We start from the raw sequence: 17,523 nt of genomic DNA, 5'->3' as shown, positions 1-17,523 counted from the left end.
CTCACGGACCGCGAGATCGTGACCTGGCTGAAGTCGGACGCTTAACCGACTGCGCCACCCAGGCGCCCCCCTCTATCCTATTCTTTATTGCAGTGGCCTCCAGCTGTTCTCTAGACTGCTCTCCCCCGCCTTCCTCAAAATATACACTCATTTGAGAAGCCTAGAGTTTCATTTTTTTTTTTTCCTTTTCCTTTTTCTCCCCCCATCATTAAATACTAATTCCTGAAATGCATGTGTCCCCTCTGTTTCTGTAGCTTCTCCAGGGTTGATGTCTGGAGTTGGAGCCAGCAGCCCCCCTAACTAGTTTGCCCTCTTGGCTGACCCTATAGTTCCCCATGCCTCTATCTTCCCCACTCTTTGCCTCCCTTCATCACCTAGCACTGAGTTCTATGGGTGAATGTATGTTCATGGTCTTTACTGTCCTGTCAGTTCAGGCCTCCATTCTTGAAAATCAGTACATGGAAGTCTGCCTACAAACAGTCTGCAGACCTCAAGTTAGGCCTGGTGTGTCACTGAGAGTTTCCCAAAGCATGTTTTGTCTCCCAAATATCTGAAATGGAAAAGCACCAAACCAGCACTGTATGTGAAAAAATCTCTGGATAGAAAAAGAAGTCATCACTATAGAAAGAAACCCTTTAAACTATAGAAATATGCACTTCATCTAAAATCCACTCATATTTGAAGGAATCTGTGGACCATGAATTAATTTTGGACCAAAGAAGATACATATTGTGAACTGTTTCCATCCTTTCAATCAACAGGAGACAACAATCTGGTAGAGTTAAGAGGGAAAGAGTCTTACTTTGGTAAGTGTAGGATGGTGCAGTAGGGCCAACCAAGACGAGCATTTAAAAAGCAAAGGCACTGGGCACTCTGGATTCAGATCCTAGCCTGGCCACTTACTAATCGGGTGACTGTGGTGGATGCATGATTTAACTTCTTTTTCACTTAGCTTTCTCATCACTAAAATGGGGTTAAAAACAGGTTCAGTTGTTACAAAGAGTAGGTAAGCTAATGTCTGTAAGTCTATTCTTTTTTTTTTTTTTTTTTTTTTTTTTTTGAGAGAGAGAGAGAGAGTGTGTGTGTGTGTGCATGAGCAGGGGTGGGGAAGAGAGAGGGAGAGAGTGAGAATCCCAAGCAAGCCCCATGCTGTCAGCACAGAGCCTATCACAGGGCTTTGATCCCACGAACTGTGAGGTCATGACCTGAGTTGAAATCAAGAGTTGGACACTCAACCTCCTGAGCCACTCAGGCACCCCATAAATCTATTCATATTGACTATAGTTTTTCAGTGATTGGTGTTCCTTTCTTTTCTTCTTGTTCTTGTCTTTCTTCTTCTTTTTTTTTTTTTCATTTTATTTATTTGAGAGGGAGAGAGACCGTGTGAGCAGAGAGAGGCAGAGGGAGACAGAGAGAGAATCTCAAGCAGGCTCCATGCTCAGTGTGGAGCCCAACATGGGGCTCAGTCCCACAACCCTGGGATCATGACCTGAGCCAAAATCAAAAGGTGGATGCTCAACTGAATGAGCTCAACTGACCAAGCCACCCAGCCTCCGCTCTTTATTCTTTTCTTCTTAAATCATCTCTATGCAAGGAATGTTCTCTATAACATTAAGCCCCCATGACAATAACCCTCTTGTGATGACAGCATGCAGAAGCTGTAATACATGGGCACAGCAGGGAAATGCTTGCAGCCCTGGGAGTAACCACCCACCCTGCTGTGCACACATTTCAAGAGTTTGCAGCTGGGTGTATGTTTAGGTGCAGGGTCTCTGTGTGAGACTGGTGCACTAGCTTTGATTAGCCAGTCTGGCAGGAGTGGATGGAGACAGATTTCCTGACATTATATTTTGAACATATTTTTCCCCTCCCCTCATTAAAAACATCTCAACTGGTTTTACTGAATTTCTATTCAGCGCTTCACTTGTAATACTCTGAGATTTTATTTGGCAGCAATTTCTCCAAATAAAATAGGAAGTCTCTTCAGTAAAGGAGATTACAGGGACATGCAGTGGCATTGCTGCCAGTCAGCCAAGAGCTGGGGCACAGTTTGAGTCTCAGTGAAAGCATTTCTGGAAAGTTAGAGAGAAGGCATTGAATTTCTGTGAGGGGAGGAAATGGACACTGATCAGTGACCTAAGAGACTGGCCAATTGAGACTGGTCAATGCTTAAGATAATAAAAAATCTCTGAAATCTTTCAGAGATGCTCACTAATCTCAATGGGGCAATAATATATGATGTTAGAAAATCTTCCCAAGTTGAACTGTGTTTTCTCTCCTTTGAGGCTTCATATTATTCATAGGTATTAAACACATGTAAATTCTATATCCAGAAGAACAGAAATAATCAGAAAGATAGTTCTTCATTTTCAAATGTCGGTTTTCTACCTTGCTTGACTCTCACAAGCACACATTATCATTCTTTCTTTTATGCTTCTAGTTATTGTTACCCCATGTTTGCCCCACTGCTGCACATACACACAAGGTATCTATGGATTAGTTCAGTAAAATCAATTTTATGTAAACTTAAACTAGGAGGGAGGCATCTTGTCTACTCTTTCAAAATAACAAATGGACCTTCCTTCTGAGTTTATCTGCTTGCTTTTCTAAATATGGCTTCTGATTTTCTCTCTTCATGAATATGCTTATTTGAAAGTCTGAAGTGTTAACTCCCCGATAAGAAGTCTAGCCAATGGAAGAATCAATGTTTTAGACCTGGTTCTTGAGAAAATGAGTCCTTGCTAGGTATTTATGCAGAGATCTTGTTCTGAGAATGTTTCTTGTAACTTGAGCTGTCCTTCCCAGTACTAATAAGGAGGAAAGGTCACATTCAGCTACCAGTTCCAACCACATTTGTCCCGTTGTTCTCCCACCCCAAAGATATCCATGGTTATGGTTTTAGGGTCATGGTTGACTTGGCAGGTTTTGATACATACCGTTGACCCAGGAAAGAAGCAGTCACCACTGCAAAGAAACTTTGCCATGATAACTATGATAAATAAATATTTGTCATAGAGTTAAATGGAAGGTGTGTGAAATGCCTGTTGAATCAATGATAATGAATGAAGGAATGAATGAGAAAGGCTGGAGCCTCATGACAATAGCATTTCTGTTATTTCTTTCTCAACATCTTTCCTCTTTTAAGAACCATGATATCTATGTGTACCCAAAGGCCTATTTGGGATCTTTTTGTAGTAGGGATCAAAGCAGGTGGGCAGCTGACCACCTGAGTTCAGGTTGCCTGCTGAAGAATCAGGTTTTATGGTATGATGGAAAATTCCTTTTGTTTTTCAAGATCTCAAGGGTAATAATATTCATCTGTATTGCCTATTGGGACACAAAGAGTAAGATATAGCCCTTATGTATCTTTTCTGAAAAAGTTCTCCAGCTCTTATGAGGACAATAGTTGAACTGCACAGAACCTACAGATGGCTCCTGTCCCCCATTATTATTCTGTCACAGTTCTAATTTCATCCTCATCTTTCCATTTCATGCTTTCCAGATATGAAAACCTTTCCAGTGGTGGCCTTTATGCATTCTAATGACATGTAGTTAGTTGCCTTTTATCCTGCCTTAGTCTCTCTCCAAAACTATATTAAAAATCAATGATCGTAACAATTCTAATGATCTGATGTGATATTGGACAGTTTCAAGTCTCGTCCCAGAATAATGAAAAAAAAAAAAAAGTCAAGAACAATGAAAGGATTTGATACTTTTTGCCCTAGATTTCTTTGCTGTGCTTCCCAAACTTATGCAATATAGATCAAAGGTTGTGTGTGGTTTTTGTATTATCAAGGGAATGAGAGCTGTACTTTGGAGTTTATAGTCAAATTGAAGATGTTAGATGATCACACTGACAAAGGCAATAATCTCGATGTTTTTGCACATAAGTTTTCTAACCTATGCTTTTGGATTATCTTTCCCCCTCTTGTAACACAAACTAAATGGGATGTTAGCAGCCCATGGCTGAAATGAAAAACAAACAAACAAAAAAACAAAAAAACTCACAAAACTGAACATGGAATGAGCAGGAGACAAGATGAATGTAATGAAAGATGAAGAATATATTTCTTTAGAAAAATAGGCACATATACATCTTTTTGCTTTTAACATACTCTGTATTAATTTATAGATATACATAGCGTAAGCATTTCACATCATTTTGGCACTGTGTACAATTCTACGGAAAGCTGTGTTGTTTTTCAGCCCGTACTATAATAGCACAATAATGTCTAGAATATTTAGCAATATATTATCACATTTGTACTAGAGCTGCCTCAAATACTCTGTTTTCCATGTTTGTAAACGAAAATAGGAACACCACTACATAAACACTGTGATTGAAAAAATACCTTCTTTTCAGTTCCTCCTTTACATTCAGTAAAGGAGGCTTAAGCCACTTTAGTATCCAAAATACATTTTCACTGAAGGAATATAATTTTTCTTCGGGTGCACTAAATATGTAACCAGAACAAATCAACTTTTTGTTTTCCCACAACTAGATCACCTCTGAAAGGCAGTGGCATCAAGGACATAGATGAGACTTGAGATTTGGAGGGTTTTGGTGGATCTCTTCATTTAGCACAAAACTAAACGATGGTGACTCGGATTACTGTTGCAAATTCACAAATGAATTTCAGGTGCCAGCAATGATAACTGGTTTATTCAGGGATTTTTAAGGATTTTATACTGAGGAAGTGAAGAGAGACGTGGGAATATAATATTGGGTTTTCAGAAGAACCTCTACTTTCATTTTAAATGAACTGGTAGATGGTCAGACTTGTAGCAGTTACTTTTCCTCCTCCTGTCTTGCTAATAGCAGCAAACAAGAGGTCAACTACAAACTGATTTCTAATTAGCCCTACTGAATCTTCCCGGAAAAGTCGGAGATCTTGTTAAGCTTTGAAGCTGGGTGGAAGGCAGTTAATGGATTTATATGGAGTCTTTTAATTACCAGTCTTAAACAAATTTATCTTTTACTGCTAGATAGCACCCAAGGGCAAGAGGTAATCTGCTTTATAAACCTTAGAGTGATTTGCTTTATAAATCCTGGAGCTTAGGAAAGTGGAAAACTCTCTTTAAAGAGAATATTCTCTTCCACTAGAAATTATATTTTTGGCAGTTTTGTGAAAAATTTAGTGATGGATTCTTTGTGACCTCCCAGTGTATAAATGTCAAGGACCAAAGCATATTCAACATGAAGGCCAGCTCCTTCAGCAGTTAGACCTGTTCGGTGGACAAGATTATCCAAAACCAAACTGAGTGTATGATATTAATAAACCAATTAACAAGGTGGCCCATCTAATGTTTTGAGCAAATTGACTCTAAACTTCTTTTTCATTCAGAGCATTACACCTTCCTGCCAAATGCAAGTCTGTCCCCCGACATTCTTAGTCATCTCTGTATTAGAAAGCCACTCGGTCTTGCAGAGGTCATGTAATTTGTGCGGTTTACATTGTGTGGATGGTAAAACATCTGAGTAATATTGGAATTGGTTGAAATAAAAAAATTAAAAATCAGATCCATAGCCAAATACGGAAATATTCTAATTCAAAGTCTAGAGTTAAAAAGAAAAGTAGTGACCGTGATTTTGATTTTTCAAAGTTATAAATGGCTCAAGATTAACAAGGAGCACCCTGTTTCTGAACTAGGTCAATTTAGTTGTGTTTCTCTTGGATACTTTGCTTGCATTACTATGACATCTGCATCTCGGTCCTAGATGAAAGATGGAGATCACAAGTGATGCAGTGGGAGACCCCATTCCTAGACTGTCTCCCACAGCAATAGTACCAAGGATAACTTTCTCCAGATTTACTATGGACAAATTCACTTAATAATTCTTCACGAATGATATGCTCAGCTCCTGGGAGGATGGGGATCACTTTAAACACATGGTCTGTCTGTCTCCCAGGAAATGAAGGCTCAGTGATCACGATGTAAGCTTCACATTCAAGCGGATGACTCTTGCTCAATGATCTCCAAAGCGATGACCTCTGCACCCTCCTCGCCCAGGTTGTTGGCGGCTTCGTTCCTGGGCTCCTGATGGCAGATGTAAACCGGGATGTCGCCGGCTTCAGCTGCGGCTGCGGCAGCGGCTGCAGCAGCGGCTGCAGCGTTGGCAGCAGAGCGGCGGGGGTTCCTGCTCCCCCAGCGCTGATCCCACTGGGTTTTGAATTGGGCCCAGTGGCGCTTCACGGTGGTTTGGACCTGGAACAGAAGAGGTGACCTTGTTTTCGTATAATTGTCAGAAAGGACCTGAGCTGTTTATGAGTGAGCACAATTCTAGGAGCTCATCAGAGGTTAAAGGAGATCGAATCGTAATTCTGATCCAAAGGACTGTGCAGGATATGCTCTGGTTGGGGAACATACCATCTTGGCAGAAGACTTTACAAACTGGAGAAGTGAGTTGCTTGCCTAAGCTACCACTGGCAAGGTCATTTGCTCTTTTGAGTAAAAGTCTGTTCTTTAGCTCTTCTACCCAATCAATGAAATTTGACTTGGTTTCATACCCAATATGGTATACATGTCATATCAGAGGAAAAGATTTTGAGAAGTTTTTATCTGCTACCACCTCTGGTAAGGCAGAAACTTTCATCTAAACCTACACATTATTGGTCATGATGGAAACCATTGCACAGTTCTGGGTTTTATGATAATGACTTCATACTGTTGATTTTCCTTTCTCCAACATGGCTTGAGAGCGGATGTGCGAGGTAAAACTCTGGTTAATGGAGTGACAAGCTTTTAAGAATAAAATTTCAATCTCTTTCTATTGAGAAACTTCTAGTACGTAAATAAACTCATCAAACATACTTTATAAATATGATAAACTCTATCTTGAGCACAAGGGAGAAGATGCTAAAGTCAGAAAGTTCTAAATTTGAAAATTACAGTAAGCATAGCTGAAAACAACACAGACGATAATGTTGCTTCCCTAGCTCTGCATTCTACAGAACTGAATTCAATTTAGTAGTTAAGTTAATCTTTTCTGTTGTCTTCTAGCATACAGTGTTTACACATATGCTCCAAAGACTGTGCTCTTTGGGTTTGAGTTCCAGTTTGTTGACTCCATGGTTGTTGTTGTTGTTTTTTTCTTTCTTAGGCTTTTCTCCTTTTTAAAAAGGAGATCATGACACTAATTCAGAGTTATGAGTAAGATTTATTGGGGTTATTTAAATCACCTAGTATGGTGCTGGTGCATAGCAGCAGTAATTCCCTACTTTTTCTCCTGTTCTGTCCCCACGTTGACTCCTCTCCTATACCCACCATCTCCAAGGATTTCCCAGTCAATGTGGCTGGATTTGAGAGAGTCAAGTGTCTCTCTTAATATTATCTAGCACTTAATAAAGACCTAGCTCTTTATTAAGGCTATTTGCTGGTTGAAAACTGATTCATGTAAGTGTTTTGCCTCCTATGGTTGTAAGCAAATCAGTAGAAGAGGTACAAATGTCAGCTGTAATATATATATATAGAGAAAAGGATGGATTGGAGCCATGGAAGAGGTACAGGTGAGGAAGAACAGAACAGTAAAGAAGAAAAGCAGTTAGGACAGTGCTGAATAACTGAGTATTGACTAGTTTGTTAACCCTCTGAGACATTTCTGTCTAGAGGTCAAGACACAAAGAGAAGACGAAGCCTGAAAGATTAGGTCCGTTTATTTCTAATTGAAACCATATACTCCTTCACACACTATGGTTTCCTGCACTCAGCTAGTGCCATTCAAAATAGCAGTAGGGAGACATGTTCCAGATAGGCTGAACTTGATCACGGTTATTCTTTTCAGAAGGAATTCAGTCCACACCCTAGGTGACCTGAAATCTTGGCCTCATGGGTTTGTCTTTTAGCTATTTACCAAAAATGCTTCCATTTCAGTCACTCGGCCAGGCACAGATAGAAGGGATTCGGGTCCCGTAAGAGCACTCAGACGCCAGGAACAGAGCTGCCATCAGGCAGAAGTGGAAGATTCCCATCCATCATTCTACTGCGTTTGCCTGAGTTGGCTCATCTCTCTGCCAAAGTGGTTTTAAGCCACTTATTGCTTTGACCCTGATTCTCCAATATTAACAAACTGCTGGTCTCTCTCCACCAGCTATATGGTTTCTTCCCATCAGGCCTCTATTCACTGTGTTCCCTCTGACTGGAATGCCCCTCCCCCGACCCTTCACTAACACCAAAACTTGTGTTTTCAGGGCTCAATTCTGTTTCCCTGGAAACTTTTCTTAACCCCCTAATACAGAGTTAGGAGTCTCTTCTGTGCTCTTGTTGCACTCATTCTCCATTCATTATTGCTCCTGCTACATTATATTATAATGCTTGGTATGTCTCCCTCTCCTCCTGTGTGTGTGTGTGTGCGTGTGTGTGTGTGTAGTGTCTATTAAGTCTAGGTCCTTAAATGTTTTAAATGCCAGGTTCATAATCTAGGAACCATCAAATGCCCTGTTGAGGAAATAGGAAATACATTGTTTCAGCATATTTTTGGAGAAGCGATGTCCCCAGACAAAGGGAACTGATAGTTTCTGTGGATTCAGCATCTCTCAAATACCAACATTGTCTTTATAGCTAAAACTTACACCAATATTTAGAAGTATCCAAGGCAGACAGTGTAAGTTTAGAGTGAGTTTGTAAAAGTGCCAGCAGACAAAAAAAAAAAAAAAAAAAGTCTTTGTTTTTTCTCACCTGTTCTTTTAAAATAATCCCCTTTGGAGTGCCCATGCATTTTAATGAAGTACCCTGCGTAAATGAGGCCAAAGGGTTTGAGACCTATTTCATGTTTTTAATATTATTATTACAGAAATGTTCATAGCCTTCTATAATTGCATTCCTGAATTATAAACCTGTTCTTTTGTGTGAAGATGACAATCTGCTTCAATTTGTAAACCACACATATAAGAATAGGCCCTTAACAGGATGTAAAAGACACTTGAATAATTATAGTTTAATAGGGCAATTATCTCCTACAATACCACAGGTTAGGCTTGATGCTGCTTTGATCACATGAATAAGGGCATTGAATCTGATTGAAAAAAACAGGGAGACTTTTCATTGCTCCTGAAAAGCATCAGAAATGTTAGAAGAGGCCAATGGGATAAATATACAAAGTTTGAATTGTATAAATTCATCACTCATTCTAAAAGCAATTAACACAGATCACTTTACATTTTCCCTAATTATATCAATTTATTTATTGCCACCTTTAAAAATAGAGCCCTGGACTGAGGGTTTGAAGACATAATTATTGCACCTGGCTCTACTATTAACCGTCTGTATAAGGCTGGTACATTTGGGCCTCAGTTTCTACATTTGTGAAAAAGAAAATCAGGTTGCAATCTTCATGGTTGGACTTAAATGCTTTTATCCTTGGCCTTGGTTTTGCTTAAATTCAGTATAAGCACCAGCAGTTATATACTGTTGAATGGAAGGTGGGATTTCTCCCAGGGAGTTTTGATTCAATGGATGAAAAGATTTTCAAAATTCCTCCCTCATGCCTTCCCTTGTTGATGCCACAACTGAATAGACCTGCTGCCATCTAAATTTAAGATTAAAAATCATGAGTTTTAAAAACACTTTAAATCCACTGGGAAGTTAAAAAGTAACTATATGCTTTAAATGCTTTTATATGACTTTTTGAAGCTGGATCTCTATTAAATCCTGTTAATTAGATGCTGAGGGGGACTTCTGAATATTATTCATAAAGTTGCCACTGATATTTTTTTCATCCTTTGGGAGCATTGTCTTTACTAGTCTTTATCTTACAGAATTTACATGTTTTACAGTTTGAGGTAATTGGGTACTGCAAGATTATAAGATCAAGGTTTTCTAATTCCCTTTCACTACCTACTTTCCTATGTTTGGGGAAGCTTTCCTGTTCTAGAAGGCAAAAATAAATAAATATCATCTATAATAAGGTTAATATTTTTGAAAATATTTATTGTGTTTCTTAAATAACATTACCCTACAACCCTCTCATTCATTAAGTGAAGGTCATTCATTGCTTGAAGAACAAATTAGATTTTGTTTAGAGTAGGTTCACCAAGTGTATTCTCTGATCAGCAGCATCAGCATCACCTGGAAAATGGTTATAAATGCAAATTCTCAGGCCCCATTCTTGTCCTACTAAATAGGAAACTCTTCTGGTTGGGGCCAACCACTCTGTGTTTTAACAAATTTTCCAGGTGATTCTGATGCACACTTAAGTTTGAGAACACTGGTCTGGAACAACAACAAGAAAAATCATTGCTTAGCTTTGAGTCTCCAAGCTGACTTTCTTGAGTCTCTAGAAGGACAAGCTTTGAAAACCAGGTTTTATGGAGTGAGAATTTCTAAATAGAAAAGCTTACCTTTGCATTGAAGTGAAAGCCTTACTGCTCTGAAAACAGAATTTTACTAAAAGCCATAGTACAGAGAACACACAGGATGTGACATAGGGAGAGTTCCTTGCAAACAGGAAGGGGAGTGGGGAGCCCAAAACCCTTCTAAGCCCCAGAGGAAGAGAAGAGAGAGATACAGAGACACAAAGGACCTTGCATTTCCCCTTCATGGGGGAAATACCTGGGGACATGGGGAGAAGAAAGAAAGCAGGAATAACAGAAACACCCCAATATAATAAATCTTGCTCTTATGATTTTGAGAGCACAGTTCTAGAAATTGATAGCCCCATAAAGAAGTCCCACATTTGGCTTGGTACCATGTCCAACTTGGTGCCTGAGCAGTGGCTATGACATTAGCCGAAGACAGATTCACAGGCCCTTCTCAGTGTGAAGAAGGGAGGCTGACTTCCCAGGCTCCTCAGGTGGCTCCTCAGAAAACTGGTGTAATCAGAACAGGGGCAGGGCCTGGTCAAGGAGACTACAGAGTAAAATGATCTCTAGGGTCCTCAGTAGTGAGGGGAGCCACCATGAGTTTCAACAGGGGGTGCTAGCATAATGTCAGTTTTCGCACACTCCAATCTTAAACCGAAATCTTCCTCATCATGCTAGTTTGATCTACAAACTATTTTAGCCATAATGCATGGACAATAGCAAGAAACATGAAAAAGGGAGAACATTCACTGTGTTGTTAGTGCTCTCTCAATTTTTAAGCTGTGGCTTGGAAACATTTGAGTATCTTTATAGCTGTGATCATCTTTTTGAGGTCCCTTAGATAGTTAATAATTTATTGAAATTGGATGGTCAATGTCCACACTCTTGGAAGACTTGTAGGAACTATTTGATCCATAAGCACGCTCTCATGGTTACCTCCTGATTCCTACTACTGTAATTCTCCAAATTCCTTTCCTGCTTCTAGTCTTTTCATCCTATCTGATCCATTTGCATAACAGGAATCGCTGATAACATACAGATAAAAAATAAAAACGAAAACCTCAATCTTCACAATCTAACTGACATATTAACCCCGGAAATCTCTTAACATTCTGGTAGGCAAAGCCCAATCCCAACTCTGTCTCAGATGCAGCTGCAAGAATTTCCTGCAGGTTCAAGTGCCCTTCCTGTGTTTCAGGTTGTTCACAGAGGGCCTTGCTGAGATCCACAGGCCTAAAATTCATGGGGCTGTGACATTACATTTGACACAGTAAACAATTTCTATCTTATTAGAAATGTCACACTTGTAGCTTCTCCTGGTAAGAGAATCTTAATTAAAATGGAGACAGTTTCTTTACTTCAAAAAGCAGAGATAACATACTCAAATGAACTAGAAACATTCAATTGTTCAGGAGCACTCCTCAGCTTGCTTTCTATGCCTGACACTCCCAAGACAGCATCATGGTTAAAACATAGTAAGTACTGAGGTATTTTTACAAACTCATGCAATCCTCTAATGTTTTCAAGGCATGCCCCTTCTGAATATGGTTTTTATATTAGCCCTATTTGGGTATTGCTTTAGATGGGAAAATTTATTTTGTATGGCACCTGTAACAACTCAGAAGACAGAGACATACATTCACAGAAACTGATTAAAGATAAGGTGACATACATTCACAGAAACTGATTAAAGATAAGGTGACCTAAGCCCTATTTATTTTTTTATTAGTTTTTGCTATTCTTCAAACAAATGAACAACAAAACAAAACAAAACAAAAAACAAAGGAAGAGAGACACTTTAACAGCTGGCAGCAGAAAGATGTCTTTTCATTTCTATCCCAGGCCTTCAGTCTAGCCCACAGCAATAGTGAATACATAATATATTTTTGTTGAATGAAGGAATGAGTTTATGGATGAATGGACGAAGGGAGGAATAAAATGTACCAATTAAAAAGGAGAATGAGAATGACAAAAATCCCACAATGCAATGTCGAGGTTGGAGATAAATAATAGGTCACAAAACAGCAAAATATTATAGGTGCTCACTATTTAACTGAAGAAATAAAGAATGGAGAATCAATTAAATGTTAATTGATTATGGTTAGAAAACCATTCTCGTTTGTAATAGAAAAATAATATTTTTGTTTATCTCTTAACAAAATCTGATTTGCCTTGGTATAGAATTATTCTTAATAGGAATTAATGTAAAATTATAAAAAATAATTGTGCATTAAAATTCATGTGGTATATAACTAGAGAACATACGCCAACAAATCTCCAGGGAGGAATCATAGACATATTATAGAGCAGTGGAAGATGCAGTTCATTTAATTAAGAATCAGGAAATTTGGGTTCTAGTCACCGTTATACAATATACAACTATGACTGTGACATTGTGCGAGTCACATGTTCTTCCTGGAGTGTAGACTTCTCACCTAAAAAATGAGGGAGCTTACAAACCATGTTTCTTGAAGCCCTGGATATTCTGTGGTACAAGTTTAAGCAGCTCCACTTTTTTTTAAATTCAAGTATAATTAACATATGTGTTGGCAGGATTTCATTCTTTTTTATGGCTGAGTAATATTCCATTGTATGTATATGCCAGATCTTCTTTATCCATTCATCCATCAATGGATACTCAGGCTGCTTCCATATCTTGGCTATTGTAAATAATGCTGCTATAAACTTAAGGTTGCACTTATCTCTTTGAATTAGTGTTTTCATTTTCTTTGGGTAAATAGCCAGTAGTAGAATTACTGGATTATATGATATTTATATTTTTAATTTTCCAAGGAGCCACCATACTGTTTTTCCACAGTGGTTCCACCAGTTTGCTTTCCCAGGGACAGTAAGCAGGGGCATTTTTATGCTTTACAGTTGGGGTCCCAGGAGAGATTTCATTGGAAGAAAGGGAACTCTGACTAACTCCCCCCACCCCTGAAAACACTGGCCATATGGATCTCTAGATTTTACTGATCTAAATATTCAGATAATAAATTGCTTATTTGAGAATGCTTTTTGAGTCTTAACTTCAGGGTTGTTTTCAAAATGTTGAATAAGTGATATTACACCGGCACCAAACAATGGGAAAAAAAAAAAGTGATGAAGCAGGACAAATTGGCTGGATATTGGTTTTGCTCTAGTGAGCAGTTGGGTTTTCCAAAGGAATGGGAGCATGACTTCTCCTACTATGGGAATCCAGAATAGCTTTCACGATTCCTGCTCAAGGAACTGACTAACTTAAGGTGCCATCCAAGGAAATCAGAACTTAGCTGCCTATCTGGATAGTATCTGCATTTGTACCATAGAAACACAGATAAGATGCAGCTTCAAGTAATGGAAAAAACATGATCCCTCAAGTCATGAAACCCTGCGAGGTCAACTGTAGAAGTGAGAGCAAATGAAATGTGTACAGAAATCCTCTGGGAACTGTAAAGTGCTGGCTTTATATAAATGAGTGATGGTATTATGTGAAATGCATGCTTACCTCGTTGTTGCAGAAGCAGTAAATCACGGCAACGAAGAATCCCTTAAAAAAGGAGGAAAAATAGAATTGAAGTTATTTTTGTGTGCATTATGTTATTTAGGAATCAATATAAATAGCCTGGAGAGGAACATTTCACTGTTGCAACAGCAAGTGAAGGCTCAAGAAAAGACAATTACAGCACTCATATTCAGTGTTTTATTACAAGAATATTCCATTTTAAAGGGATATAGCTTCCAGCTTGGGGTCCAGTGGAGGCATTTCATACTGATATAAACATGTGCTTCTCTACCCTGTGTTTTCTTGGCATTGGGGACTATGATGATAGAAATCCAGGTTGGGAAACTGACTGACATTGGTGATGTTGATCTTCAAAACTCCCCTTCATGAAGGAAAAACAATTGTGGCCCTCAAAATACTGGAGAGGGGAAGGAAAGGTTGAAAGGATGGTGGGAATAGAAGTTCTGTCCTCAGTACTGTGCAGTGGGCCCATCCCTGGACAAATATTTGTCCTTAGGAAGATTTGTTCTCAAAGCTCATACTCCCCCTATTTCCTTCTTCAGTTTTGGGATTCAAAAAAAGGGGAAACAGGCAGTGAGAAAGATAGAAGCTGTATCCCTTCCAGGTTGCATATATTTGAAAAGGTCCTTCTAATCATATATGAGGCCTAGAAAATGGTTCACCTTATGTCAACTAGCTGAGCAAGTAGTTGAATAAATACACTATTGGCTTCTTTACCTGGAAATGGATCAGAGAGTGCATCAGGTAATCATAGATCTTCCCAAGCATCTTGTTGGATGGCCTCCAGGGAAAGACGACAAACTGGATTCCCAGCAGGGGCACCAGGATCAGGGTGGCCCTCACAGCCTTCAGGTACATATGCGATTCTGCCTCTTGGGTTTCCCTTAGTTTGCTCACAAGCACGCGGACGATGTTGAGCAGGAAGAAGAAATTGACCTGCAAAGATATGATGTTTTGAGGAAATCATCTATGTCAGTACTACTGAAGGGTGCCCACTTTCCTCAGTTCTTGTTTATTCCTGGGAGCAGATGTGACCTCTGCAACATGAGGGATGGCCTGTGACATGGTGTAATTTGCTAAGCATTGCTGGGAACATCAGTATGACCAGACCCTTTCAGACCTGAATTAACATTTCTTTTTTTTTTCCAAATGAGAAAATATTATTCCTGCATATGTAAATATATTAGGTTCAATTCTAAGGAGGGTGGTTTATTCTTTACTTTGATTTTTACGTTTTTGCAAAGGAGCATCATAGATGACACTTTTCGATCTTCCTTTTTGGTCATTGCATTATGAAGATTTTCCCTGTAGGCAAGACTACTTAACCAAGGCTGAAATGAGGACTGAGACATTTATTTGTAAAGTATTTGTAGTGGAGACAGCGAACCCAGCCTTCTTTTCTCTTTCATAACATCTTTTTAAAGACAATCACTTCATTGAGGTATAATGCACATTCAGTAAAATGGAGATTTTAAGTTTACATTCCAGAAGTTTAGAGAAAGGTATGCACCTGTGTAACAACCACTCCAAACAAGAAAAGAGCATTTTCATCACTCCAGAAAGTTCTCTCCTGCTCCTTTGTGGTCAACAACCCCCTCCCCTCCACCTCAAGCAACCACTAATTTCTATTACCATAGAAGTGGAGTATTATATAGTATGTACTTTTTTTGTGTCTGGCTTCTTTGCTTTGACATATTATCTGTGAGATTCATGCATGTTGGATATATTAACATTTCATTCATTTTTATTGCTGAGTAGTACTCTATTATGGGTAATACAGATAATTTGTTTATTAATTCTACTGTTGATGGAAATTGGCATGGTTTCCACAATTTGACTATTATGAATAAGCATGCAATGAATATTTTCATACAAGTCTTTGTGTGGACATATGTTTTCGGTTCTCTTGAACAAGTACCCAGGAGGAGAACTGCCTGTTGACATGGTAAGCATGTATTTAACTTTATAAGAAACTGCCAAACTATTTTTCAAAGAGGTGGCTTCATTATATGTTCCCTCCAGCACTAGATGAGAATTCCAGTTGTTCTCCACCCTTGCCAACACTTGGTATGGTCACTCTTTTTAATATTAGCCATTCTAGTGGGTGCCAAACTACTTTTGGCTATGATGATTAGTTTTGAAACCAAAGTTGTTTTTAAAATTTAATTGATGATTTATTTTTAAATGATTAGAATGATTCTTCAACCTGGAAGAGAAGTAACATGATTACCCCCAAAAAATTCAGTAAAGGAGAGAGACCTTTATTAACAAATAAACTCTTACGAGGTGTTGGAAATATTCAAGACCTACATCGGTGGGTCTTTGTGAGGACTGTCAGGCTGATAAGTACATCACTGCTCTGGAGGAGGGCAGAAGAAATTGGCTTTGGACTAGAGACACTGGTTACTAATGAATACTTCTTCAGTATGGGAGCAGAACATGGTGTATGACTCAGACTGTTTTTATTTTTCTCATTCGTACCCCAGGAAAACACTGTCTTTGAGGTTGGTGGGAAAACTAATGTCTAAATATTAAATTTGGTGGTTCTGACACTGGTCACCATATAGTAAACGTTGGGTAGAAACAAAGAGCTTGGAAATAGATGCGGATGGTCATATTCTCCACTACCCCAACTTCTTACTAGCCTATGTGATTTGGGGTGAGTTTACTTGAATCTTTGGGTCTAGTTTTCCTACTGATTAAGGGTTGCTTTTTGACGGGTGCTGTTAGAAACAGCATGGCAGCGTATGAGAAGTGCCTGAAATACGTTAAGTGTCTGCTGAGAGGGAGTTCCAACGATGGCTCATGTACCAAAGATGAAATGAAAGATGGTTTTGTTTGGCAGAGACCAGGGGAAAAGGTGCAGATGGACTCTGCGGTTTTTCACTTTCTTTATCAGAAACATTTTTTATCATTCCTCAGCCCCTTGATCTTTACTTTTAACTAGAAGCATTTAGTTATAGAATTGTTTAAAGCAAAGTTGTAGCATTAAAAACTATATTTTTGTTATTGTGGGTGTAAAAATGAACTTATGCCCTTTCCCCAGTTGTGTTAAATGTTATTTTTTTCATTTGAAGACCCTCAAATAAAGTTGTTACAGATTATCTCACTATAGATTATCATTAAATTAGCCTAAATTTGAAGTTCGAATACACATGCTACATAGATCCGTCTTTACAGAAATCCTCTCAAAGAGGTAACACTTAATAATGGATTTAAAAAGCAATTCTCAACAACAATAACAAAATAAATAAAAAAGCAATTCTCACCACCAGTGCTGCCATGACGGGGCCGTGGATGATGTAAAGCAAATGGGTTTCCACACTCAGCCAGCAGCTAAAAAAAATAAAAAATAAAAAAATAAGGAGGGAGGGAATACATGAATATAAATGCATTTTATTTACAAATATGTTCACTTAAAAACCATCAAAATACTTACTTGTCATTGAAGTACAGCGCCCGAGTAATAGCATGGATAGTGGTCGGCACCAGTGGGAACCCTAAAAATGTGAGAAAGCAGAAATCACACCTGGTGTCTTGTCATAAGCTACAAGTAGGGTTGCATGGAAAATGGTAGTTTATCTTCAAAAACAGTGGCAAATTTTAATGTCTCTGTCAAAATATTTCCCTGATGTTTTTGCACAAAGTATTGTTGGTCAAACCAGATAAAAATGCTCTTGGTTAGAACATCATGTGTTTTCAGAATTTGGTTAAGAGCAT

The 17,523-nt window shown here is 38.7% G+C and overlaps 1 protein-coding gene across 1 annotated transcript in view; it reads right to left on the bottom strand.

Moving 5' to 3' along the window:
* Window positions 1-4,089: 4,089 nt before the first annotated feature.
* CALCR (calcitonin receptor) overlaps window positions 4,090-17,523 on the bottom strand; it is a 156,519-nt gene continuing 143,085 nt past the window's right edge. Inside the window, exons 9-13 of the mRNA XM_058725081.1 lie at window positions 17,243-17,303; window positions 17,073-17,139; window positions 14,521-14,739; window positions 13,786-13,827; window positions 4,090-6,207 (exon numbers count right to left, since the gene is read on the bottom strand). Of these exons, the coding sequence (XP_058581064.1) occupies window positions 5,950-6,207; window positions 13,786-13,827; window positions 14,521-14,739; window positions 17,073-17,139; window positions 17,243-17,303 (647 nt within the window). The 3' untranslated portion in view covers window positions 4,090-5,949. The remainder of the gene's footprint in view (window positions 6,208-13,785; window positions 13,828-14,520; window positions 14,740-17,072; window positions 17,140-17,242; window positions 17,304-17,523) is intronic.

Source organism: Neofelis nebulosa, chromosome 4 (assembly GCF_028018385.1).
Source record: "Neofelis nebulosa isolate mNeoNeb1 chromosome 4, mNeoNeb1.pri, whole genome shotgun sequence".
NCBI classification, from domain to species: domain Eukaryota; kingdom Metazoa; phylum Chordata; class Mammalia; order Carnivora; family Felidae; genus Neofelis; species Neofelis nebulosa.
Note: the sequence above shows the minus strand (reverse complement) of the source record. Positions and strands in the feature narration are given on the sequence as shown.